Here is a 23906-nt window from a genome sequence, read left to right on the forward strand (position 1 = left end):
TGGAGTGTGTTTGCTCGTATAGAATATATTTGGTATATATCATTTACAATTGCTATGTTTTGGTTGTATTTCTGCCTCTTTGCATTTGATTTTTGCGTATATCCACTTTGAATTTTATGCTGCTTGTTGTATATAATATGTATATTGTATATAGGAATATTTAGTTTGTTAATCGTCTGTGCCGCTCGCCAGTTCTATGCTAAAAATTTGTCTTTCGTCTTAACAACTAGGCTCTACAGTTAGTTACTTAGTATGCGTATTTAGGGAACTTTCATTGGGAGGTCTTTGATTTAGTGTTTTTCATTAATTTTGGTGTTTTTTCGCTTATCAACTAGAGGCTACTACTAATTTGCGGCTCATGGGGGATGGGAATCTTTGGGCTTCTTTTATCTGGGATATGGGATATGGCTGGAAGGAAACCGAAGCTAATATGTTTGTATAGTTCTGGCCAGGATTTGGCCATGTGGAAGTGTGCTGCACCCTAAGCGCTATGGCAACTACAGAAATATATTTATGTGTATATATACTCGTAATATGTATATGTTGTATATGGTTACCTTGCGTATAAATATCTGGTTTTTTGGCTTAAACTAATCTTTCTCCTGCCTGTTGCGTGTTGATTTCTGGTTGGCTTAATTGAATTTCATTCGATTTAAGTTTAATTTTGTTAACATTTAGGCTAATTTTACTAGTGTCTCTGGTATTTTCATTTTCCATCCGGGGACCCCTGATTTTGTCCCCCCTTTTAATTTAGCACTTAGTTTTCAATGTTTTTCTTTTTATGTTTCGAAGACACAACAGTTACTGGTCCAGTTCCAGGAAGAAGTATATGTATATGTATAAGGGTTCGGTTCTCATCTGGCGATGAGGATTGCATTTCCTTTGGATAGGGCTATAAGCTTTTACCGGGGTCCGGCGTAACTGTACTGCAAACCCGTGTGTGTCAATTCGTTGCATACTTCGCTGCGTTGCGTCGCCGCATTTAGGGCGGCGAAGGCGTGATGGGGGCGTGGCGTGGCCAGGTGTGCTTGGGGATTATGCTGGGCCGATTCGTAGGCAGTTAAATCAATGCTGGGGGCTGTAATGAAGGGAAAAGTTATTTTGTTCCTATACAAGGACTTTAATTGATCTAAATCAGGGGTGCTCAAAATTGCCTTACGGCAGTGCCCTTGCCAACACAATTAAAAGAAAATCACACGCACGCAAGTAACAACTCAGGCACAGTCATGAAAAAGACAACAACACTTTGCACTGTGAGTTGAGGAGAAAAAAAAAGTTCAATGAAATTTGTTGTTGGCTTGGCTCGCTCTTATTTATTGCGGACAGCGACACAAAGAGGACTCGGGGCGTGCATAGGCAAGCATTGCGAGTGCACTGCCGTATGCTTAGTGCTATTACAAAAACAATTGTGCTCGTGTGCCATAGGACTGAGCACCCCTGATCTAAATACTTACCTGCGGCATGCATGCGATTATACAGATTCTTTCGTTTCTTCTTTAAAAGATTATCCAAATTATAGCCCTCCATTCCAGCTCTGAAAAAATATCTTTAAATTAATTATTACTTGGCAATATTAATGAAGGGCTCACTTTTCGGGCCTTCCATTTCCCAGCAGCTCCTTGAAGGCCACATAGATTTTGTTTAGCGTCAGATTGGATAGCCCCTGGCCCAGATATCGTACAAATTTAAGTTGCTCACATTTGGATAAAGCGCTCTCGTGGAAGTCCAAAAAGGGTCGATGATCGGATATCTGATATTCCTATCGAATTAAAAGTTACAAGCAGAAAGAAAACAAAAGAAAGGAGATGGTAAAAGACGTTAGGATCGTTTTACTTTCCCAGACGGGCAAGAGTTTTGTTCATTGCCCTCTTAATCGATTGATGAGAATGCAATTTTGAGATCTACATAGATGGAGAGCCAATGTTTCGAACGCCAATTGGGGGTGGGCCAAAGAACAAATCTCCGCTAGACTACAGTGGTGCCTCCTGATAACTGCTTTCGATACACTTTTGCTCACATTGCAAAACTTGATGAAGTTTTCGATGAGTATGTACTTTTCATAATTGCTCAGACAATGCTGGCTACTACTCTGTATACCGAACTGTTTCAATAGCTCCTGCTTCTTGGGCGGCAGGCGGCTAATGTGAGTGCAAACCCCGTCCTCAATCCTGTGCGTTTCGTGCACGTCGAAGTTCTCGTAGATGATGAGCTGCTCCAGGGATCGCGGCGGAGGACCCAGAGCAGGCATCGGTGGCGGAGGCAGAAGAGCCGGAGGAGCCGCACATCCATAGCGCGGATCCATGGCCATCTGGTGCTGCTGCTGCTGCTGCGCCGTCGAAGGTGTCACATAGCCCGTTGGCATGGCCACCGTATTCGGATTAATCCCTGATCCAGACACCGCATTGCTGCTGCCGCTGCTGCTGCTGTTGCTGTTGCTCCCGATGTTCGCGTTGCTGCTGCTCGTGTTGCTGTTGCTGCTGCTGCTGCCGCCGCTGCCGCTGGCGAACTCCAGGGAGCCATCGTTGGCCGCCGCCATGTTCTTGAGGTCTACAAGAGAGAATCGTAAAGCCAACACACTGAGGAAGCCGCATTCCAAGCATGTGTGAAAATCGATTTTTATTCAAAACCGCCCTCGAGCTTAGAACAAATTTTGGAAAAAATATATTTAAAAAAAATAGTTAAATTTTAAAATAACTTTGAAAATAACTAATATACATTCCATTATTTCCTTTTACTAAATAATAATTAAGTAAACATTTCAACTGCCCTGAAAGTAAGACAAAAGTTGTAGGTTTTCAATAGTTTAAAATACATTTTCCGATTGTTTTTTAAAACTTGAATAAAATACCAATTTCAGCTTTCATCGCATGTTGTTCTTGGCTCGGGATGATCGATGATAAAAATGGCCCCAAGGTGAAAGAAATCTATAACCATTCATTGCAACATTTGCAATCGCTTTTTAATTGGAAACCCGCAGAGAAGGAAAGTTTTCCACTTTATTAATTGACTTAGCGCAAATGCAGAGGCGCGACGCAGGCAATAAATCTCAAGTAAAAACAACAATCAAATCGATTTTCTCTCAATCGCTTCTTGCTAGGTGTGTATATATATTTTCTGGGTTCGCAAACAATTTCCATATATATCGTATGTTGTGTTTAGTTAGGATTTAGTTAGGTTTTACATTAACATACATATCATTTGTTCTTGGCTTACTAAAATATATATTTATATATATTACCATATTAAATAGCATTAGCATGATTTTCTATACTCGTGTGTTTGTGTGTTGGTGAGTGTGTAAAGGTGTGATGTGTGTGTGTGTTTAATGTAATGTGTAAATGTAATAATCTCTTTTCAAGGAATAACATTGCATAGTTTTGGGGTAATGATCGATCGTTGTCCAACAATTACATTTTATCGTCGTCAAACGTAATACAAAATTTGCATAGTTTTATAAAAATTTGGCAAAAAGCTTGTGTAAAATTAGTCTAAAATAAACGAAACATAAACTAAAAACGAGGAGCACATTAAAAAATACGGTATGACGATGCACATCAACGGAAAACTATATAAACTAGGACAGGATGGGAGGATGATGATGGTAGGTGAAATCCTGAATCCTTTGCCATGTCCTTTCTGCACAACAGCCTATGCGTGTCAACAGGTGGCGCCACCACCGCTGTCCTTGGCGCCACGCCGACCCCAATCTCACATGGCCGTGGGCGGTAATCCCCCGCCACCAGCTCCTCCTGCGGCCCCTGCTCCTGTTGCTCCAGCTCCTCCGGCACCCCCGACACCTCCTGCTCCGCCAGCTGCCTGCGGATATCCCATGGCCGCCATATGCTGGACATGCGCGTGCGGATGCGGATAGTAGTGCGGATGATGCTGCTGCTGCTGCGGATGCGGATGACCATGGCCGTAGGCAAAGGCATGATGGGCATGCGGATGATGGTGCGGATGTGCATGCGGCGATGGCGGATAGTGATGCGGATGTTGCAGCTGGGGATGCGAACTACGCGTTGGCGTTCCGGGCTGCAAGTGGTGCGGATGTGAGTGGGGTAGCGTGTGCGGATGCGAAAGCTGGGCATGCGGATGAGGGTGCGGATGTTGCAACATATGCTGTTGCTGATGTTGCTGCTGTTGATGTTGCTGCTGCAGGTGCTGTTGCTGCTGCTGCTGCTGTTGTGGGGTTGTGGGCGTTCCGGCTGCTGCTCCTGCCGGCATTGTGGGCGTGGCAGGCCTTGTGCGTGGCAGTGTCTGTGTGGGCGTGACTGCTCCCACTGGTGTTGCTGTTGCCGCCGTTGCTGTTGCTTGTGCCGCTGCCGCCGCTGCTGCTGCTGCGAGTTTCGGTGTTGCAGGTGAGTTGGGTGCCAGCAGATCTTGCTCGGATTGCTGTTGTTGTTGTTGTGGTGTCTGTTTGACCGGTGTGGATGTGCTTGTTGTACTGGTGTTGTTGTTGGTCTTGTTACTGGTGTTGTTGGTGATGTTGTTGTTGTTGTTGGTATTGTCGCCTAGTGATTGAAAGCGTATGCGTTGGAAAAAGAAGAAGAAAGAGGAAACACAAACAAATTGAAGTCAAAAATTAAAATTGTTTTCCTTGTTTTTTTTTTTTTTGGTTCGCTTTAAGCGCACGCAGACAAAATTGATTATTTTACGAAATTTTGCAAAAATAGGCAGGCCAAATTGTAGGTAGTTCTCTGATTTTTTTGTAATTTTCTTGAAAATAAAACGGAAAGTGCATGAAATAGAAATAGAAATGAGAAGTGCAAAGTAGAGAAATCATAAAAATGAATGTAAGCACTTCTAGTTTCGAGTGTATTTTTAAAATTTAGCACATTCGCCTCTCGGCTTTCATGTCTCGCTTTTTTATTAATTTTCCTCTGCCTGAATACATTTTTGGTTGATGATGCCTGCTGCTGCATTTGCACTACACGGGATTCGGGGATGGCGACGGAGAGGGGGGAAGTCTAGGGGGTACATCTACATCTATATTTAGATATAGATTCCACTTACCAGCTGTTGTGTTGGCCAGGAAGCGCTTGGTTTTGTCGAGTATGTAAGGCAGATTGTAGCCGTCCTTCGTGTAGCTACAGAAAAAGGACATTCATCAATTATAATAGCATGCTTTTAGGCTACTCAAAGTTCGGCAAGGATATTCAATTATCGGGGGAGAGGATGAGGATGAGAAGATGATACTCACATTTCCGTGCGTTTGGTGCAGAACAGATTCTTAAAATTGCTATAAATGCAGAAGAGCGTGAACGTCGGCAGTCCCTGGCCCAGATATCGAGCGAATTTGATCTGCTCGGGCTTATTCAGACCGCACTGATTCAGCGACAGCCATGGCCTGTGGTCCTTGATATCGTATTCCTGTTGGGGATAGTTCATAAAGGGGTAAAATTAGTACATATGCCAGATGTAGAAGCCATAAATGTTCTAATATGTTCTTAAAATTCCTAACCCATCGAGTTGATATTCCAGTTTATTATATAATAGTTTAATGATGATAGGGGTGTTATCTAAACATTGAAATCCCTTTTATTCTAGTTTCAGACAACCAAGTAGAAATGCCTTTTAATTTACAGAAAATTAAATTAGAAATCCAACTCTTGTTGATAGTTAATTTTCCAGACATACCGGTTTTACGGGTTGGTAACACCCCCTTCCCCTCTAACCACCCTTCCATTAGTTTTAAACCAGCTTACACCTTTCATGTAAGAACCCACCCCCCATTCTACCACTTTTTAGCATAATTTTCTCGACTTTTAGGCTGTTTTTCCACGTAAATGTATATGTGTATTCATTGACGTCAAATTCTATGACTGCACATATGTATTTGCTTTACATAATGTATAGTAATACCTATATGTTCAGTGGAAACCAAAAACTACCAATCCACCCACCCCCACCCCCCTTTAAAAACCCATACACATGCGAGCGAAAACTTTGCCCACTACTAATCAAAACTTATAATTCGTGTACAACGCAAAAGTTTAAAACGAAAATTTTACACAAAAGCCAAAAACTTGCAAAAGGACGATGGGCGGGCAGAAAAGGGGGGTATGGGAGGAAAATGGGTCTGAATAACATGCCAAAGCAAAAGCTCCACACATACAGACACTAACCCACACACACTCACACCCTTACAATGTATATTTTATAGTGTAAAAATATAGAATAGGGCGAAGCGAAAAAGGAAGCAGAAAAGGCAGCAAAGCAAACCCAAATAGAAAAGCAAACAACATTTTCAATGAAGCCATTTTCCCCCAAAAAACGGGGGGTTTGGGGTTATTTGCAAAAGCCCCCCTTTTCAAAGGGTTACCATGAAAGCCTCTTCGTGTGAGTGTATGTGTGTTTGTGAGTGTCTGTGTTTGAGAGTGTCTGTGTGTGATAGCAGCTAGGATGGTAGGCGCAGGCAGCGGCTTAATGGACGACTGTGTGAGTGCGAGTCTTCGGCTTTGGCAGAGAGTTCAGTTCCGTTCGTCGTCGGAACTTATCAACATCCTCATAATCAGGGTTTCCACCAACCCACCCAGGGTTGCCAACCACCCCACCACCCACACTCACCCCCAAAAAAGGGTCTCTCACACATGCGAATTGCTGACTGAGCAGCTCCCGTATGTCTGTCTCTGTGTGTGAGTGCCTGCATACATTTTGGGTTTTGATTATGTTAAAAATCAATAGAGCAAAAAGGAGTGACGTGCCATCTTGCTTTTGGGGAAAATAGTAACCGGGAACTTTAAACTCCGCTCAGATGAGGAACAGGAAAACTCAGGCTGACAGCCACTCCACAATCTCTCTGCTTTTTTTTTCTCTCCTTTTCAGCGATGACAGGCAGCCGACACCTGGCCACTTCTCCAGGTGTCTCATTAACAAGCAACTATGCGGGGGCGTTGGGATCCAAAAGGGGGGTGTGGCGCACATCGTGGTTTTTGGGGGCTAGTGCCGCACTGTTGCTGCTGTCAAGCCGATGGGCCAAGTGGTACGTCCCTACGCCCCCTTCTGCCCACGTCCATGGCCACTCAACTGTATCGCAGTCAGAAAGCACAAAAAACTACAATACTGCACTATATTCCCAACTATTTGATACCCTCTATTTGGTTAAAGTTTAAAAATATTTTATTTGAAACCAGACCTGTATTTTATCATTCCTTAAATATCACGAGGTTCTAAATATAAGTGGATACAACCTCTTTTATAAAAGAAGTTTTAAATTTATATGTCCTTGAAGGTATCATTCCAATTATTACAACATATGGAGACCTCAATTTGAAAAATTTCTGTTTTTAAAAAACAACCAATTACAAATTGTATTGCCTACTTATTAGGGTTAACTTCAAGGATACTGCCTATTCGTCTAATTAGAATTTTATTTTAATTGACTAAAAAAAGAAGAGTAAGAACGTAAATCAACCCGTTTGGTAATAAAAAAACGTGGGGCGTGGCAAGCTTAGTATGCAATGGAATTCCTATACCCTATGTCGTTTTTGTAGAAGTATTACAACTTACAGATTTTAAGCAGACTGATCTACATATTATCGGTGTATATCTTTCCTAATTACAATATACCCTAGTAATCCACCACTAACGGGTACAAATATGTAAAAAAAAAAAAAAAGAAAAAAACAAATAGAACCAGGAAAAGAAGAATGAAAGCAGTGGCAATGTGTTGCGGTATTTTGTTCTTGCTTTCGCTGCTGTTTTCTGTTTCTGTTTTCATTGCGTCTCCCAGTGTTCGCTTTTTGTTTTCTGTTTTTTTGTTTGTTTCTTTTTCCTTTTTTTTTTTTGCAAACTTATTGGCAGACATGGTTTGTGTTTGTGCGTGACGTAGTGTACGTGAGTGTGGATGTGCGGGTGTCTGCGAGTGTTTGGGGGGCGCCCGTGTTTGTGTGTGTGTGGCGGGATTGCGGTTGTTGTCTGTGGTGTGATGCGGTTTGTTGTTGTTTGTATTGAGACAAGTGTGAATTGTTTTCCTTTCTACTGTTGTTGTTTCCCATGTTGTTGTGGGTGTTGCTTGTGCGTGCCGAGAAAAAACAACAGCAACAAAAGCCGAACGTTTGACTGTTGCTGCCATGATTTTTTGATTCCTTTTGCGAGGGTTGCCTGTGCGTTTGTGTGTAAAAGTGGGGGAAATTTTCACACTTTCACTCTTTGGTGCGTGTGTTCCTCGTTTAACAGGTTTTTAAAGGGTTAAGGGTTACAGCTCTCACCACCCCTTTCGCCCATTTCCCCGCTTTCCACCTTTTCATTAGGCAACTAATTTGGGGTTTTTTAATTAAGGTAAACCCGTTCTAAATGCGCTCTAAATTCCGGAAAAAAACACCTCACACTAATTTAATGTTGTGTGTGTGTGTGTCCCCAAAAGGCGACAAAACGTTGCACAAAAGCTAAATATTTGATGTGTGCGTTAGAATTATACAAACCTACAAACATATGTGCGCCTCCATATACATACATATATACACATCTAAAATCCGGTATATGATGACTATATGCGGCAAGTACAGTTATATCTGTATGTGCCCGCATACATATGTATAATTTAAAATTATAATCAATGCCCCATATGTGCGCCTGCTTTTCCACGTATGAGTGTGAGTGTGTGTGTGCGCGTAAATTGTGCGAAGCCGAGACATTGTACCTGCCCAAGCCCCACCCCCTTTTTCGCCCAGCCACCCACCACCCCACACCGTTTCTCATCCTCCCATCCACTAAGCTGTCCTTTGCACACACACATACGGCCGCAAAGTTGGGCAAACCCTAGTGCACTTGTGTGGGTGAGCTGACTGCATGCGCACTTAGTAGCCTTCAACGCTGCCGCTGGGCGACTCACACATCCACAGCCTCACTTACAGTCGAACTTCCGTATCAGTGACCTTTCAAAAGTATCATTCAACTCTTTTCATAAGCTTTTTTTTCAGTCATAAAATTTTATCTATCTTTATATTTCTTTTTTCGAAATTTTTATTTTATTTTATTTTTTTTTTTTTTTTAGTTTTTATTTTTTGTTAGTCTTGAAAATACTCACTAATTTTAAAATTGAAATCCAAATTTGTTTAGTTCATATAATTACCGATCGTTTACAATCCGTTATTATATTGAGCAAAGTCTTAAGCCTAATTTAAATCACAAAAAGTGATTAACTTTGTCCAACTTTAATCTTAGGCAAGTAATACTGTACTAATGGTCCCTCCGATAGAGACATGTATAAAATGTGTTGATAAAATACAGACACACACATACACACACCGAAATCGAGAGAGTCGGAAAAGGAAAAGGACATGCCCAAGCAGCTAGCGGACAGTCCGACGTCTCCCCATTTCCCACCCTCCACTTCCCCCTCCCCCTGCAAGTAACTTGATGATTGTATGTATGAGAAAGTAAGGAGTGGAAGCCAAAGAATCTAAGGGAGAAGAAGAAGACGAAGGACGAGCAGGAGAAAGAAGGGGAGGAGGAGGAGGTGGAGAAGGTGGGGGACCACATACAATTACTCAATAGCAAGCTTTTGGGGGTTGCCCACACCCACACCCCCAAACTCACACACACACACCCCCAACTACACACACTTTGGTAGTTCAGCCTTCAAGTAAGTTTTGAATTGGGGAAGCAGAGAGGGCAGAGAGAAAGTGGGAGCCAGGAGAGAGCAGCTACTGCAGAAATGAGAGAGCGCAACAATTTTGAGTTAGGGAGCCAAGTAGGTAAAAGAGAGCGTCTTAGAACTAAAATGTTGTAATAGCGGTGGGGTTTTAGCTTCCTCTCTGCTTCGCCTTCTTCGTAATTTCCCCCCTCTAGTAGTTGTTGTTGCTTTTGTTGTATTATGCCATCAATGCCATTTTGTACATAGTTTGGTGAATGTTTCTGTGTGTGCGAGTTTTTAAGAGAGGGGGGGTGGGGGAGGTGGTTGGGTGGTGCGATGGGTGGCCAACAAATCTAGATGTGACTCTGTATGTTTGTGTGTGATAAAGCGGAGCGTAATGAGCGTGGTGAGTGTTTGGGGTTGACTGCCATAGTGTTGAAAAGGGCGCCAAACGTGTCTGCGTATGTGTGTTTGTACAGAAGGGGGGTAGAAGGGCGAGGGGCGATGGGGATTTAACCCCCCCCGCATGTATAGGTGTTTAGAACTCACAGACATACATACATTGAGCACACATGATTACAGTTGTATGCTGAATTTGTGGTTGGCTGCAGTCGACGTTGACTGCGGCGTCGGCATCACTGCTCCTGTTATTACAATTTATAATGACATTTGTGTGAGTGGGGGGCAAACGGAATCCTGAATGCGTGTATGGGCATGAACGTGGGTGGAAATTCGCCAGTGTGTGTGTGATATAGGATATAGATAGGGTGCATGTTTATATTATGAATATCCCAAATTGTATGTACTATATATTTATATAGGTGGCGCTTGCACAGAAAAAAGTTTTACATTTTAATTTTGGGATAGTAATACATATTTTATAATAATCTAAAGAAATGTTTAGGTACTAACAAATTAACATAAATAAATTATTACCCTATTTGAAGTGTTTTGTGCGCTACATCATCAAAGTTATGTGAAATAGTATCAGTTAGATAAGACCTATGATAAATTGACCTTTAATTCAGGCCTTTAATTGAGTGACTTATCAGCAGTTGCTGTTATCAAATAACTATCTATTGACCCCCAGCTTGAAGCCATTTATTAATATTTCTTACGCGACATTAAAGTTTTCGATCGTTATTTAACAAAATAAAACCATAGAAATTCATATAATTACTTCCTCCGAAATTGCTCCCTTAGATCTGAAAACATCTGATGAACATTTGGTGGAAAGCGGTGGTGGCCACCCCTAATTAGACCCCAACAAGCCCTGTTCCCGACCATCATTATAAATAAATACGTAATGCGTACATATGTGCAAATATTTAAATTGCATATGGAAATGGGCACCGAGCTCTCTCGGGCAAGAGAAATTTGACTCGCTAACACCCCGAAAACCTCTGAAACCCAACCCCTTTTTAATTCGGGAAGCGTAACTCGTAACTCACCTCGCAGAACTTGATGAAGTTCTCCACCACAATCGATTTGTCCGTCAGCGTCATTTGTCCGGTGAACCGGACGCCCAGTTGCTTCAGCGTGTCCTTCTTCTTCGAGGGCAGCTTGTTCATATGCTGGAAGATGCCCTCCTCCACTTTGTGCGACGGATGGACCTCGAAGTTCTCCTTGATCACAAAGCTTCCGAGGAGTTTGGGGGCATGCGAGGATGACGAGGCCGTCGAGGAGGAACAGCTGGCGCCGGTTAGCAGCCCCCCAAACTCGCCCGCACTTCCGCAGGCCGCTCCTTCGGATGAGGTGTTCGAATTGGAGGCATTGAGGTGCGAATTGGGAAATGCTAGCATCTCCAGCGAGGATTCATTCGAATTGGAAGACCCGTTGGAGGCCATGTGTTGCAGATCGAAGATCGTCTGCTTCGAGTCGTGATCGAAGACATCCAGGGCGGAGGAGCTGGTGTCCACCAGACTGTTGGAAGCCCGCGAAACGGAAGACAACAAAGCGGCCACTTTGCGGGAAGCTGAGCGTGATTTCTGCGAGGTGCTGGTATCCAGATCGATTAGACCACTGGCCACGGGCGATTGGGCAGGCGGGGGTGGTGTGGTGCCTGCCGGGATTCCCGGCTTTCCACTGACAACTGACTTTTCCGGACAGGCGATGCTTTCGCTGGCGCTGCTCGCCGAACTGGGTGTAAAGTCCGTGGAGTGACGCAGATATTTGATAAACTCAAAGGATCCATCGAAGTGCTGGGGCACTGATCCTGCCGCCGAGGCGGTGGCTTGATGGCCATTGGGCGTGGCCACCGCCGTGGGCCAGCGATTGCTCGGCGGGGTGGCGGTGAGGGGGGTGGATCCTGCTGCTGCGCCACCACTCGACGTCGGCGCCGCGGCTACGCTGGCTTCGACGCCGGCAGAGGCCGAGGCAGCGGCGGAAGCGTAGTGTGCGGGATTAACAGAGCTACCTGAGTTAGCGGAGGAGGAATTTTCCCGGTGCGACGTCTGCGTTGGCTCGTAATTGGGAAAATCCGCTCCTGCCGTTGCCGCCGGACTGCCATTGGGTAAATGTGTGTGGGAATACTGCTGATAATGTTGTTGTTGCTGTAGCTGCTGCTGCTGCTGCTGTTGCGTCGGCGCGCCTGCGCCGCAGCCAAACACTTGAAATTCCTCGAAATTAGTGCATTTGAGCTCGCCATTGCTCAAGTACTTGGAAAACTCTGAAGGATCGTTGAGCGAGTTGAGGAAGAAGGAGCTGAAGTTGCTCGATATGCAGGACATTTTGTTGGATTTTTATTTTTCGTTTATTTTGTTTTTTTTTTATTTTTTGGGTAATACTGTACGTTATAATTTATTTAAAGCTTAAAATGGCACATGCGATATTTCGAAATTTTCTCTCGTTTTTCTCGTTTGGCCGCTGCTTCTGCGGTTCATATTTTATTACAATTTTCCACTCCGACACAGCGAGGGAAAACACATGTGTGTTTGTGTGGGCCTCTCCCGCGTGTGTGTGTATGTATAAATTTTTCTTATTATAGCAAAGTGTAATTTATTATTCTTATTGCTCGCTCGCGCACTGCCTTTCGCTCCTTGAAAAAAGGCCTTTTCCACCGTATGTGGTCGCTTCTAGTTGTTGTTGTTGCTGCTGCTGCTGCTGCCGCTCACACACGTACTAATACATAGGCAGCAATGAGCCTGGAAATAGGCGCTTTTTGAAACTGGTCTGGTCTCTTTTGGGGCCTGTCTTTTTGCCTATTTTATTATTATTATTATTACTTGGCCTTTTTGCACTATTTTCACTTCCTTTTCGGCTTTACGTTCGCGCCCACTTACACACAGACAGGCGGTAGGCTCACAGACGCACAAACATAAGCACACAGACACAACACACACATAGAGCGAGGCGCGGTCGGCAGCGGCGTTGCTTTTTCCGTCTTCCTCTGTTTTATATTTTCGTTTTTCTCGCCAGCCTTTGCTTTACTTTCAAAACAAATGCCGCTAGTGCTTCTGCTTCCATACGGAAAAACGGAAAATCTTATCGTTGTTGCTGTTGTTGTTACAGTTGTTGCAGAGTGTTTTCACCGCCGCGAGAAAACACGACATTGCCGCAACGCACACGAAAGCAAAATGAGCGAAAAACATGCAAGCGAGCGCTGCGACAGCGATTTATGCTCTCCACTGCCTCTGCCGGCGTCGCCGCTCTTTTGTCTGCCTCTCTCTCGCTCTGTTACTGTGTTTATGGCAAGTCCTTAAAAGGCTTTCAGTTCATGATAATTTGTTGTTTCACGAACTAAGATCTCTTTAATTTCGTAGCTTTATTTTATTAAATTATATGTAAACTTTAAAAATTTCGTTTTTATAATTATTTATGTTGTTGGTCGACTTAATAAGATTACTTGTATTTTTTATTAATTCATTAAATCCCATATCGCATGAACAGCTTTTCCTGAATTCATAAGACTCCCCGCATAAACAATATTTCTCTCGCGCTCTCGCGTTTTCCACGTCGTGTGTGAGTGTAATCAGTTGTAGGTGTTTGTAGTTGTTGTTGCTGCGCTAGGAAACGTGTATTTCTTCCTGCGCCATGCTAACCCTTTCTATATAAACCTGATTTAATCTTTGATTATTGTGCTCTCGCTGGGGGATTATGGCCGCCGCCGTTGTTGCTGTCTTTGCTATTTTTGAAAATTCCACTAAATTATCCGTTGAGCTGCCCGCTCTCTCTTTCGTTCCTGCAGTTGTTCTTTTTAGTTATTGTTGTTGTGCGTTTTGGGCAGGTAAAACAGTTCATTTGCCTAGGGTTGCCACATCGTTGGGCGTTTGGCAGGACCACCTGGAACGCGCATAAATGTTAAGTTTTATTGCAGTTTTTACAGTTCTTTCACATTTACGACTCTTTCGGGTCGTAAAATACGTGAACAGGTAGCGATCTCGCCAAGGCCACGGCTGTGCGGGCGGTTGGCAACACTGGCAGCCAGGAGATTTCTGAACTTGCGATGGAATTTTTTTATTCAAGGAATTTTTATAGTCGTTTTGTTAGAATAAATAATGTAATTGCCGCAGCAGACTCTGTTAATTATAAGCACAACGGCGACCGCAAGGAAGTCATCAATTTAAAAAGCTGCATCTGCGTTATTGTTATTCTAATTACCTCTTTAGCTGCTGATGTTTTTGGCACAATTTCGTTTTCGAATTCAAAGCAATTTATTATTCATATGTACGTAGGTTCATATGTTTGTATGTTTATGCGAGGGGAACTTGTAAGCACATAACATAACTTATTTAATAGGCTTTCACACGCGGTCATCCAATTTACATGTCCGTACATGCACATACGTACATACATGAGTAATTTTTCAATTAATTTTAATTATAAACTTAATTAGGAAATCAATGAACGACGCGAACGGAACGGAACACACTCGCACACATTTTACCGCTGTGCGAGGGAGACACCGAACATCCGATTCCACACACGACTAAAACAATGACAACAATTGCCATCAAGTGCGCTGCGCATACAGCATAAAATCATCCACTCAGCGCCAGTGGAGCTCCAAAAGCGAACAAGCCCCCGAAAGCGAAGTGAAGCGCCGAAAAGTCGAAATCAACTGGGCATTGGATTGGGGAAACAACAACAAGAACGAGGAGAATAGGGGCGCCAACTGTCCAGGGTTGTCAGATCGTATTCACATCAAAAGTTTGAAAAAGTTTCTTATTCGAACAGTTGGAAGTCAAGAAAATTGAAGCAAAAGGGGGTCAAAAATCGCCGGAAATGTGATTACTTAATATATGGCCTCTTACTATGCTGTCAATAAAATATTTTGGACAGATAAAGCTGATTTAAATTTAGCTACAAAGCATGAGAAGTGTCATTACTGGTAGCCAAATCTAGAGATAAAAAGCCAAAAGGCCTGCAATGTTGGCTATCGGCTATCGATATCGGTGACCGCTTAAACGTGCGGTTGGTATTATTCATTCCAAAGATAAATAAAAACTCGAGCCGGCATGAAGTTCACGATCGAGAGCATCACCAAGAACTCAGGCCGCCTGGGTAAACTGCGGATCAAGGATGGAGGACCCGAGCTAAGGACTCCGCTTCTACTGCAGACGACTAAAGGAGGCAGTATTCCGTGGCTCAGTGCTGATGTGTTCGAGAGCAATGTCAGCCGGAAGCCACAGGTGCTCCAGTTCACGTTGTCCACCATGGACCAAATGGCGGAGGCACTGAAGCAATGGAACAGCAGCGGAGATCGCGGACTAAGCGACTACGTGGGATTCCCCGGACTGCCGAACATCCTTCTGCTGCGAGATCCCTGCGAATCAACGCCTTCGGGTGGCAACGACCGGGACATTCAGCCACTCTTCACGAGAAGAGGCAAGGAATCGCTTAGTCCCGAGCGCTACTTGGAAATGGTGGCCAGCTTTAAGCCGGACATCTACCAGGGACTCTGCGATGCGGACACAAATCTGGAGAGTGCAAAGAAGAGGGTTCAGAAATCAGTCGATAGGACGGAGAAGTTTATGCACTACATCTACGAGAACCGCGGCAAGGTGGAGTCCACTCTGCTGGCGCCCATTGTCGGCGGTTACAATACCTTTGCCAGGACGCAGTCCATCAAGCATGCCCGGGAGCAGCCAGCGGGAAGCTATGGGGGCTATATTTTCGAGGGATTCCACACGAATGGATTGTCGGCCACCACTTTGGAGTCTTCCAAACTGCTGAGCATTGTGGAGCACTGCGTTAAGCAGCTGGAAGAGGACAAGCCTAGGCTAATGACAGGGGCTTATACACCTGTAACTGTTCTAGAACTCATCAGCCAGGGAATCGATGTGTTCGACACTTCTTACGCCTACTGTGCCTCCTTGAACTTCAAGGCTTTGACATTTGGTTTTGTGCACGATGCAGGAGAGCATAAGCCTTTCTTGGATGTAACAGATGAAGCTATTAAAGAGGATTTTACGCCGCCTCTGAGCAACTGCAAGTGCCTGACCTGCCAGAAACACACGCGTGCCTATCTGCATCACCTCTACAAAACCAATGAGCTACTAGGTCCCATATTACTAATGATGTAAGTGGCTTATCTTAACTTATCTAAGGGTGCTTTATATGTTTACCTCTTCCAGTCACAACCTGCATCACTACATGGCCTTCTTTGAGGCAATAAGCCAGAGTGTGGCCAACGATTCGCTGCCGCAATTGACGGAGCTGGTGAGGAATCAGAATGGCAAGTCCCAGGTGGATTATTCCATTGCTGCCAACACCAAGGTTATCAGCAAGGCCACCATGGGCAAAGGATTCGCAGCTGCAGCAGTGTGACAGTAATCAAACAGTAAAGTTAGCCTAGAAAGAAGCCTCTGGTTGTTTATTTCAAGTGTTCTATATCGTCAGGGGCAGGTCCCAAAGCGATTGTTCTCGTCCCTCGACAATATGCGTTATTTCCTCATATACAGCCTTTGGAGCATCGCCAGTGACAGTGCGAATCCTGAAGAGTACCTGCAACTCCGTCAGATTCTCCACTTTATCGGGATCTGTAAAATATGTGAGCCTTAGATTTAAAGTTCCCACGAATGACTTTCTCACCTGGCAGGGGAATGTAACCAGCCAACTCGCAGAATCCCACATTGAAGTCGGCCAAATCCTTGTTAACGCAGTATTCGGAACGGGCAAACACGAATACCTGAACGTTACCGCTTTGGCCAGGTCTACGATCCTGTGTGATGAACAGATTGTGCGGCATATTTTTCTGGCACATCCACATGGCCAGCTTGTACAGCTGTTCCACCTTTTCCGCCACTAACTCATCGCAGTCGCTCTCATTGAATACCATACAGATGCCTTCCGTGGGCGCCCTGCGGCTCAATCGATAGACATAACCGCCGACCAGCTCATCCAAGGGAGCTTGGTCTATATACAGATCCTGGGGCATGTGGAGTAGGTGAAAGTGCAGATGGTTCACTGAGGCCAGGGCACCAGGACTATTATAACCCATGCGCATGTCCTTGTCATCGATGCTCCGCATGAAGGTGATGCAGAACTGCAGTACCTCGCGGGTAATTCGCTGGACATGATTCTTTCCCACCTCCGGACAGATCAGAGTGTGATACTTGGTGATCGGGCTCTTGTTGATGATCATCTGGACTTCGGGACTGCCGTTGGCATCATCAATTGTCATGATTATCTCGCGAGCATCAACTTTGTTGAAGTTAAACATTGAGGGCTTGAAGGTGGGATTGAGGTTCTCAATAGTCTGTGGACGGCGGCGCTTGAGGGATCGTTCTGCATTGAGCTGAAGGAGAAGAGGGTCTAATTTATGTGTCTATAGATTATGGATTCCCACCTCCGTGTAGAACCCCCAATTTCCTGGTATTTTCCGGCTCTGAGGCGATTTCTGCAGTTGATAGGAGAACAGCCCGGGCATTTTGTGGAGCTGCTCCCACCGCGTCTTCATGGCGTTGAGATACAGCTGAGCCCTGCCCTCCAAACTCGTCTCGTACTTGACCTTGCTCATGGTTCGCTTCCGACCCGGTCGCCTCACCTCCTGACCATCTTTTTGCCTGCAATCCGCCGATCGGAGGATTACCAAAGGGAGGAGAGTTGCCACCCTCAGGGAAAACCTGTTGCTGAAGCCGGTAGCAAGAAAATTCCGAATGTGGGCACTGAATGTCTTGAAAACATGGCGTTTGTTTCGGAAAAACGCTCCTAGATGTCGTGAAAGCATTCCGTTTTGAGCGGGGCCAGGAAAATCGAAACCGAAATTTACTAAAATTTAAAGTCGAAACAACCTGACAACCCAGCCCGCCCAAACAGCTGATTGCTTACTTCAGCGGCGTGGCAAGGGGGGTTTGAAAAACAAGGTGCGTTAAATTTCCAAAATATTACGGATGTAAATTTCAAATTGTATTAATTATGATTTAATAAAATAATTTTGTAAACCATTATCAATTTCTGGAAATGTTGGGTTATTAGCCCAAAATGTTCTAAGAACACTTTTAAAAAATATCAGCCTTTCTTTCTGTTGTCTCCCTGCAGATTTTAGAAAAAAGTTGTTATTTTCTTGAACCCCACAAAAAAGGTTTTGCTACACCCCTGATCAACGATTTCTTCAGCCCTGGTTTGTTTGTGCGGGCGGAGATTGTTGCACGAAGTATTTATCAAACAAAAACAAATGGCCCAAGTTCGAGGATCTTGCGAAAGTTTCTGTCCCGATGGAGAGGCCAAAATGTAGGTATCTCAAATAATATTCCTTATATGCACTACGTAGGCGTAACTAAATTTATTTCAGGCGAATTCGCGAGAAGCTTTTGCACTACTATGAACTGAAGAATGGTCAGAAGAATACTCCGGGAGTCCTGGTCAAGGAGTTTACGCGCTCCGCCGCCGATGTTAAGATGCCCCTGCCCAAGGAAATGCGCACAGAGGCGGCTTTAACCAAAACGGTGGAATATCTGCTCAAGGAGTAAGTATTTCGGTGTTAATATCAACTTGTACAGTTAATCAATTAACTTTGTAGCATCATACTGGACACTCGGAAGCCCTATAATCAGGCCTACGACTTCATCTTCGATCGCTTGAGGGCTGTACGCCGTGAGATTGTGATACAGATGTACGATGCCCGTCAGAAGATCCGGTTGCTGGAGCCCATTGTCATGTTCCTGGCCTACAGTCGCTATCGGTTGTGCGAGGAGTCCATCGAGAAGTTTGATCCGAAGATTTGCAACCAGCATTTGCAGGAGTGCCTCACCGGAGTGCTTTGCTGCTATGACGAACTGGAAGGCCAGGAATCCTCGGTAGAGCCCACTATACGTGAACTGGAGCGAAGATGCTTTATAGAGTGCCTATATCAGGTGTTCAATCTAGGCTCTCCCGAGTCCTTTGCTCGTGCCCTCATCCTACCGGATCATGTGCGTCAGGATGCGACCTTTAAGCTGTGTTTTGGTATCTGTTTAGCGTTTCAGCAGGGAAATTTATACAGAGTTCTCTTGGCTTTGCCCCAATTGCCACACATTCTGTGCGCCTTGGCTGCCACCAAGTTGCAATCGATAAGAAGGTATTATAATAATTGTATTTTTAGAATTATAATAGTAATTAAAATTTTTTCAGGAGTTTGCTGCAGATTTTCACGCATGCCTACAACAACAAACAGCTCACGGTGCCGGTTCCTTACTTGTTGCGTTTACTGTTAATCGATGGACCGGCAGGACTTCAGGATCAATGTCGGCACTATAATATATCCCTGAGTGCCGACAGGAAGTCGGTGCATTTTAACAAGACTGATTTTAACCACAACGTCGAGCAATTGAAACCCCAGCACGAGCGCTTTGTGGAGGCAAAACTAAAGCGTATTTATCTACCGGAAGTGCTGTTGCTAAAGAAATTCAACTAGTTATTTAAGAGCACAGATTTGTAAATAGCCAAACAAAAAATGAAATCTATTAATTTATTTATTTTTTGTTATTGCGCATTTGTTTCGTGTGGGGTGGCAACCCTGCTGGCAGAACAACAAACCTATCGCCTATCGATAGACAGAACGCCGCCGTATTTACAGCTAATAAACGGTTTACCAGTTGCAGGTTATTGAAATGCAATTACTAGTTAATAATTGTCATTAAATTGTTTTGTTTTGGGGAGCAAAGTGAGCAGGTGTAGTGACTGAAAGCACGTACAACGCTTGACATATACACAAAGCGCGCGCAGGGTTGCATTCGTAGCGCCTGTCGTCGCCTACTCAGTCGCACCAACACACACACGCAGCGCGAGAGAAAGTAACGAGCCGTTTCTGGAAAATACAATTCCGCCATATTTACCGGCAAAATTCAAAATATTTACACTGCCCGAGGTGAGCGGGATCGGTGGGTCAGCGAAATCGAGGATTAACCCGCCGTTGGGCAGCAGGAGCGTGGCGGGCGGAGCCAGAGCGAGCGGTACGCATCATTCGCCGTCTGCCGCCGCCGTCGTCGCCGTCGCACAATAAACGATAGGCAGAGGCAGAGACCCACAGGAAAAGGGGTGGAGGGAAAGAGCAATACCGACAAAAACAAGTACGTTTTTCGGGACTCGAGACTCTTGGATATATATTTGCGTATTGCCGATTTCTGGCCAGGTACTAATTGCCCACTTTTTTCGCAGCACGCTCGCCCCGCACAACACACACACACACACTCGGAGGTAGAGAGACACACACACACACACGGATACAGACAGCAGGCGCGCACACAGACAGCCGCGATGACAAGTCATCATCATCATCACATCGGCGTCGGTGGGAACTTCCAGCCGCCTCTTCATCAGCTCCGTGCGCCCATTGTGAAGAACATGTCCCTGGCGGCGGCGGCGGTACCGCTGCCACTGCCTTTAACCTCCGCATCCGGCACTTCGTCGGCGTTCTTCACCCACGTTCTACCGGCCACCACGACAATCGAGCAGGATCCCTACACCGTTTTGGCGGGCGATCCGATGGGCGAGGAGAACGAGAGCTTCCTGATCGAGGAGATCATCGATGACTACGATGACGAGGCCAATATCGTTGTGGACACCGGCGAGTTCTTTGAGCACTATGAATACTATCCGGTGGATCGGCTGGACAGGCTCACCTCGGTCACAGTGGCCACGGCGGATGCCCTGCCGCCGCCCATCATCATGCAGCAGACCAGCGACGATGAGGATTACATCGAGGAGGATGGACAGCAGATGACCTCCTCGTGCGACGGCGACGGGGATGCCGAGGAGGAGGAGGAGGCCGAGCAGGAGGATGAGGCCGCGGCGCCCGCCATGACAAATGCCTTTGAGATCGCCTCCGAGATGCTGACCACCATCGAGGCCACCAACATCAAGGAGGAGCAGCTGGAGAGCGACTTCTACATGAAGGCCGCCGAGGATTCGAACAGCTCGAATGGTCAGTTGCAGGATTTTAAGCTCTTTGGTAGCAGTCGCGTGGAGAGGCCCATGGGGAATTCAGCTGCAAAGCGCTGGAAGCAAACCAAGGTGCCCATACGCATCACCCAGGACGAGTTCAATGTCACCCTCTGGTCTTCGCTGAACTCGGAGGATGAGGACGAGGAGGAGGAGCTGGAGGAGCCACCGGGCTCGGCAGCCGTCACATCCGCATCAGCCGCCTCTGCCTCCGCATCCGCCGCCCAGAACGAAGGCTCCTCCGCCGGCATGCCAAAGCTCATCATCGACGAGCACATGATCAACCACGATGTGCTGAGCGATGGCATCGGCAACGAGTACGTCATCCTGCCCGATCCATTCAGCGCCTCGGCGGTCACGGACGTCGAGGAGGTGGTGAATGCCTTTATGGGCGACGTCAAGGGCGAGGAGGACAGCCAGCCGCTGAGCGAGCAGTTCATCTATGCGGACAACCAGCTGGAAGAGGCCTACGGCAACATCGAGCTAATCGAGAACATGCCGAACAATGTGGAGCTAATGCAGGCGGCTCTGGGACCAGGTCCAACCACTCCTGCCCCGGTGGCGCCGCCGCAGGCGGCGCTCCCTAAGTTAGTGCTCCAAAATAGCAGCACCAATGTGCGACTGAAAAGTGCGGGCAATCAGACGAAGGTGGCAAAGAGGCAACTCACGGCGGCAGCTCAGGTGGCGACACCAACGCCTCCACCGCCACTGGTGGCCAGCCGCCCGCGTCCCACGGCGATTGTGACCAAATCAGCGGCGGCAGCAGCGCCGAATCAGACGGCTGGAGCCGCAGGCGCCGCCGCCGAAGAGGACGAGGAGCCCAAGTTCCGTTGCACTCATCGCGGCTGCAACAAGGAGTTCCGCAACCACTCGGCCATGCGCAAGCACATGCACACGCACGGACCGCGCGGTCATGTGTGCAACGTGTGCGGCAAGAGCTTCGTGGAGAGCTCGAAGCTGAAGCGCCACCAGCTGGTGCACACCGGCGAGAAGCCCTTCGAGTGCACCTTCGAGGGCTGCGGCAAGCGCTTCTCGCTGGACTTCAATCTGCGCACGCACGTAAGGATACACACCGGGGATCGACCCTACCACTGTCCCATCGATGGGTGCTCCAAGTGCTTCGCCCAGTCAACGAACCTCAAGTCGCACATGCTGACGCACACGAAGCCCAAGCGAAAGTGGCCACGGGCGCCGCAGGTGACCGGCAATAAGACACCGCTGGTGGCCCGCTACGGGCGGCTGGAGTTCGGCGAGGATCCGCGACTGGTGTACGTCGAGCAGAACGAGGAGATGGCGGCGGCGTCGGTGCTGCTGGATGGCACGTCCCCCACATCCTAACTAGTAGTGCGCATAAATGTAGCGCTGGTGGATGAGAAGAGCGGCCAGTTTTGTACAGTTAGTTGTAGCCAGTTTTTATCTGTATCTGTAACCTAACGAGCGGAGCGACAGGACGGGATGATTGTCACCTGGTGACTGCATCGCCGCCTGCTCCCCCCGCCCCCTAAGTAATTAGTCTAAGATCTTTTTCTAACAACAAAATAGGCTTGCAGTGCAAAAGAGGAAGTTAGATGGTAGCCATTGATTTATTTCCTGCATGGATGGATGGAAAACCCGGTTGAAGAGCAGTTCTAAGAGTTTAGCTTGTAGCGTAGGCTAAGTGAGTCGAACCCCGAACCCACAACCCCGAAAAACTCAGCCAAACTGCCCCTTTGCAAACCCCCAATTCGATTTGATCCCAAACCGTGTGCGATCTTCGCTCGAATAACAAAACGCGCACGTTCTTTTCTACGAAAAACAAAACAAAACTAGTTCTACCATATTCAGTACGCATACACCATAGGCTATCTATATATTTTTGTAATGAATTGTAACACTTAGAGCATTGAAGTACGGATTTAGCTAACGCTAACGAATGATTCACAAAATGGAAGGCACACCAGTTAAGTCGGAATAAACAAGGGAATACCTCTTCAAAATTAAACAAAAAATAAACCAGAAAAACAATGCAACATTTGAGTTATTTTTATCGTGTTGTTATGAACTATTTCACAGTGGAAGGCACACCAGTTAAGTCGGAATAAACAAGGGAATATACCTCTTCAAAATTAAACAAAAAATAAACCAGAAAAACAATGCAACATTTGTGTTATGTTTTTTGAACTATTTCACAGTGCCATTGTGTAAGCGTTAGGTTTATTTACTTTTACTGAATTGTAAGGTGTAACTACAGCTAGATAACTACATTAAACGCCGGGTGTTGCCCACTTCAGATTCGGATCAGCAGGCGATTAGATCGCCTCTTTGGACATGTGTCGCCGCAATTTCCATTCGTTCGTTCCCCTGATTGATTGCGGTGTATAAACGCGTGCGGATTAGATAAAGCTTCGCGGTACAGATACGCGTATATTTTGGATATTGGAACGGAGAGGGGGTCCCTTACGTGACCTTGATGCCCTGTCCTTGAACCCCGCCGGGCATAATATCAGCCATCGAGGCACTGGGGCCAATTAATCCCGCCAGGGAGAGCAGCACGGAGTAGTTGAAGTACCAGAACACGCAGAAGAGCACCATGAAAATGACGTCTGCAAAAGACGAGAGCAATAATAACCCCGATAAGCGTGAAAATTCTCTTGAAGCATGACGAATCCCGGATATTCCCCCGCTTATTTGGCCAATAAATAACACTCACGTATCGTTATGCGCTCCCACTTCTCCACCATGTACAGCTCGGTGACCTACAAATATAGTAGAGTTAATTGAATGCTGAATAGAGAGAAGCGCAGCTTCTCAAGTGGAATTTATGCGTAATTTTGCGGCCATTACGCACCATGAGGTATCGGAACCACCAGTAGCTGGCGAATTCCACGAAGTTGTCGAGCATTGCGGCTTCCAAATCGTTTAAAGCAGCGAAAACGGGGTAAACAATAGGGGTGCAGAGCGTTTAACTTTTTAATTCCTCCCACTGGCT

The 23906-nt window shown here is 45.9% G+C and overlaps 6 protein-coding genes across 10 annotated transcripts; 3 read left to right on the plus strand and 3 right to left on the minus strand.

Annotated features, from left to right (window-relative positions):
• Positions 1-5: 5 nt before the first annotated feature.
• Positions 6-14632, minus strand: LOC108063026 (serine-rich adhesin for platelets). 5 transcript variants are annotated; one of them, XM_017149951.3, is made up of 8 exons: positions 14177-14632; positions 11029-13858; positions 5201-5370; positions 5014-5087; positions 2018-2547; positions 1590-1759; positions 1455-1534; positions 6-1078 (listed from the first exon to the last, which is right to left on the minus strand). In XM_017149951.3, the coding sequence occupies exons 2-8, from the start codon at positions 12304-12306 to the stop codon at positions 903-905; spliced, it is 2478 nt and encodes an 825-aa protein (XP_017005440.2). In that variant the 5' UTR covers positions 12307-13858; positions 14177-14632; the 3' UTR covers positions 6-902. The 5 variants fall into 5 exon arrangements, 3 of the variants coding, with proteins under 3 accessions (XP_017005440.2, XP_070070913.1, XP_017005439.3); XM_070214812.1 differs by having other exon boundaries at positions 11029-14094; XR_011418491.1 differs by lacking the exon at positions 6-1078 and having other exon boundaries at positions 2103-2547; positions 11029-14630.
• Positions 14633-14920: 288 nt separating this feature from the next.
• LOC108063028 (queuine tRNA-ribosyltransferase accessory subunit 2) lies at positions 14921-16379 on the plus strand. Its single transcript, XM_017149953.3, has 2 exons — positions 14921-16097; positions 16153-16379. The coding sequence occupies exons 1-2, from the start codon at positions 15034-15036 to the stop codon at positions 16343-16345; spliced, it is 1257 nt and encodes a 418-aa protein (XP_017005442.2). The 5' UTR covers positions 14921-15033; the 3' UTR covers positions 16346-16379.
• Positions 16365-17822, minus strand: LOC108063030 (GDP-D-glucose phosphorylase 1). The gene is made up of 3 exons (XM_070215149.1): positions 17367-17822; positions 16610-17315; positions 16365-16557 (listed from the first exon to the last, which is right to left on the minus strand). Exons 1-3 carry the CDS (start codon positions 17745-17747, stop codon positions 16406-16408), a joined length of 1239 nt encoding a protein of 412 aa, XP_070071250.1. The 5' UTR covers positions 17748-17822; the 3' UTR covers positions 16365-16405.
• A 249-nt stretch (positions 17823-18071) lies between these two features.
• On the plus strand, positions 18072-19469 carry LOC108063033 (SAC3 domain-containing protein 1). Its single transcript, XM_017149960.3, has 4 exons — positions 18072-18250; positions 18312-18485; positions 18540-19076; positions 19130-19469. The coding sequence occupies exons 1-4, from the start codon at positions 18195-18197 to the stop codon at positions 19410-19412; spliced, it is 1050 nt and encodes a 349-aa protein (XP_017005449.2). The 5' UTR covers positions 18072-18194; the 3' UTR covers positions 19413-19469.
• A 99-nt stretch (positions 19470-19568) lies between these two features.
• On the plus strand, positions 19569-22947 carry phol (pleiohomeotic like). Its single transcript, XM_017149952.3, has 2 exons — positions 19569-20067; positions 20156-22947. The coding sequence occupies exon 2, from the start codon at positions 20255-20257 to the stop codon at positions 22274-22276; it is 2022 nt and encodes a 673-aa protein (XP_017005441.3). The 5' UTR covers positions 19569-20067; positions 20156-20254; the 3' UTR covers positions 22277-22947.
• A 131-nt stretch (positions 22948-23078) lies between these two features.
• ghi (ghiberti) lies at positions 23079-23906 on the minus strand. Its single transcript, XM_017149961.3, has 3 exons — positions 23766-23906; positions 23628-23673; positions 23079-23520 (listed from the first exon to the last, which is right to left on the minus strand). The coding sequence occupies exons 1-3, from the start codon at positions 23817-23819 to the stop codon at positions 23375-23377; spliced, it is 246 nt and encodes an 81-aa protein (XP_017005450.2). The 5' UTR covers positions 23820-23906; the 3' UTR covers positions 23079-23374.

This window comes from Drosophila takahashii, chromosome 3L (genome assembly GCF_030179915.1).
Source record: "Drosophila takahashii strain IR98-3 E-12201 chromosome 3L, DtakHiC1v2, whole genome shotgun sequence".
Taxonomy (NCBI): domain Eukaryota; kingdom Metazoa; phylum Arthropoda; class Insecta; order Diptera; family Drosophilidae; genus Drosophila; species Drosophila takahashii.

What these genes read in the sequence shown, in the direction of transcription:
- LOC108063028 (XM_017149953.3), top strand. Translation starts at nt 15,034, where the DNA reads ATGAAGTTCACGATCGAGAGCATCACCAAGAACTCAGGCCGCCTGGGT. An exon ending in GGTCCCATATTACTAATGAT is followed by an intron (nt 16,098 to 16,152) that starts GTAAGTGGCTTA and finishes TACCTCTTCCAG; the next exon opens with TCACAACCTGCATCACTACA.
- ghi (XM_017149961.3), bottom strand. Translation starts at nt 23,819, where the DNA reads ATGCTCGACAACTTCGTGGAATTCGCCAGCTACTGGTGGTTCCGATAC. An exon ending in GGTGGTTCCGATACCTCATG is followed by an intron (nt 23,674 to 23,765) that starts GTGCGTAATGGC and finishes CTATATTTGTAG; the next exon opens with GTCACCGAGCTGTACATGGT. An exon ending in GTGGGAGCGCATAACGATAC is followed by an intron (nt 23,521 to 23,627) that starts GTGAGTGTTATT and finishes CGTCTTTTGCAG; the next exon opens with ACGTCATTTTCATGGTGCTC.
- phol (XM_017149952.3), top strand. Translation starts at nt 20,255, where the DNA reads ATGACAAGTCATCATCATCATCACATCGGCGTCGGTGGGAACTTCCAG.
- LOC108063026 (XM_017149951.3), bottom strand. Translation starts at nt 12,306, where the DNA reads ATGTCCTGCATATCGAGCAACTTCAGCTCCTTCTTCCTCAACTCGCTC. An exon ending in TGCACCAAACGCACGGAAAT is followed by an intron (nt 5,088 to 5,200) that starts GTGAGTATCATC and finishes CTTTTTCTGTAG; the next exon opens with CTACACGAAGGACGGCTACA. An exon ending in TAATCGCATGCATGCCGCAG is followed by an intron (nt 1,079 to 1,454) that starts GTAAGTATTTAG and finishes CCTTCATTACAG; the next exon opens with CCCCCAGCATTGATTTAACT.
- LOC108063033 (XM_017149960.3), top strand. Translation starts at nt 18,195, where the DNA reads ATGGCCCAAGTTCGAGGATCTTGCGAAAGTTTCTGTCCCGATGGAGAG. An exon ending in CCCGATGGAGAGGCCAAAAT is followed by an intron (nt 18,251 to 18,311) that starts GTAGGTATCTCA and finishes AATTTATTTCAG; the next exon opens with GCGAATTCGCGAGAAGCTTT. An exon ending in GTGGAATATCTGCTCAAGGA is followed by an intron (nt 18,486 to 18,539) that starts GTAAGTATTTCG and finishes TTAACTTTGTAG; the next exon opens with CATCATACTGGACACTCGGA.
- LOC108063030 (XM_070215149.1), bottom strand. Translation starts at nt 17,747, where the DNA reads ATGCTTTCACGACATCTAGGAGCGTTTTTCCGAAACAAACGCCATGTT. An exon ending in ATTGGGGGTTCTACACGGAG is followed by an intron (nt 17,316 to 17,366) that starts GTGGGAATCCAT and finishes CTTCTCCTTCAG; the next exon opens with CTCAATGCAGAACGATCCCT. An exon ending in TGGTTACATTCCCCTGCCAG is followed by an intron (nt 16,558 to 16,609) that starts GTGAGAAAGTCA and finishes CATATTTTACAG; the next exon opens with ATCCCGATAAAGTGGAGAAT.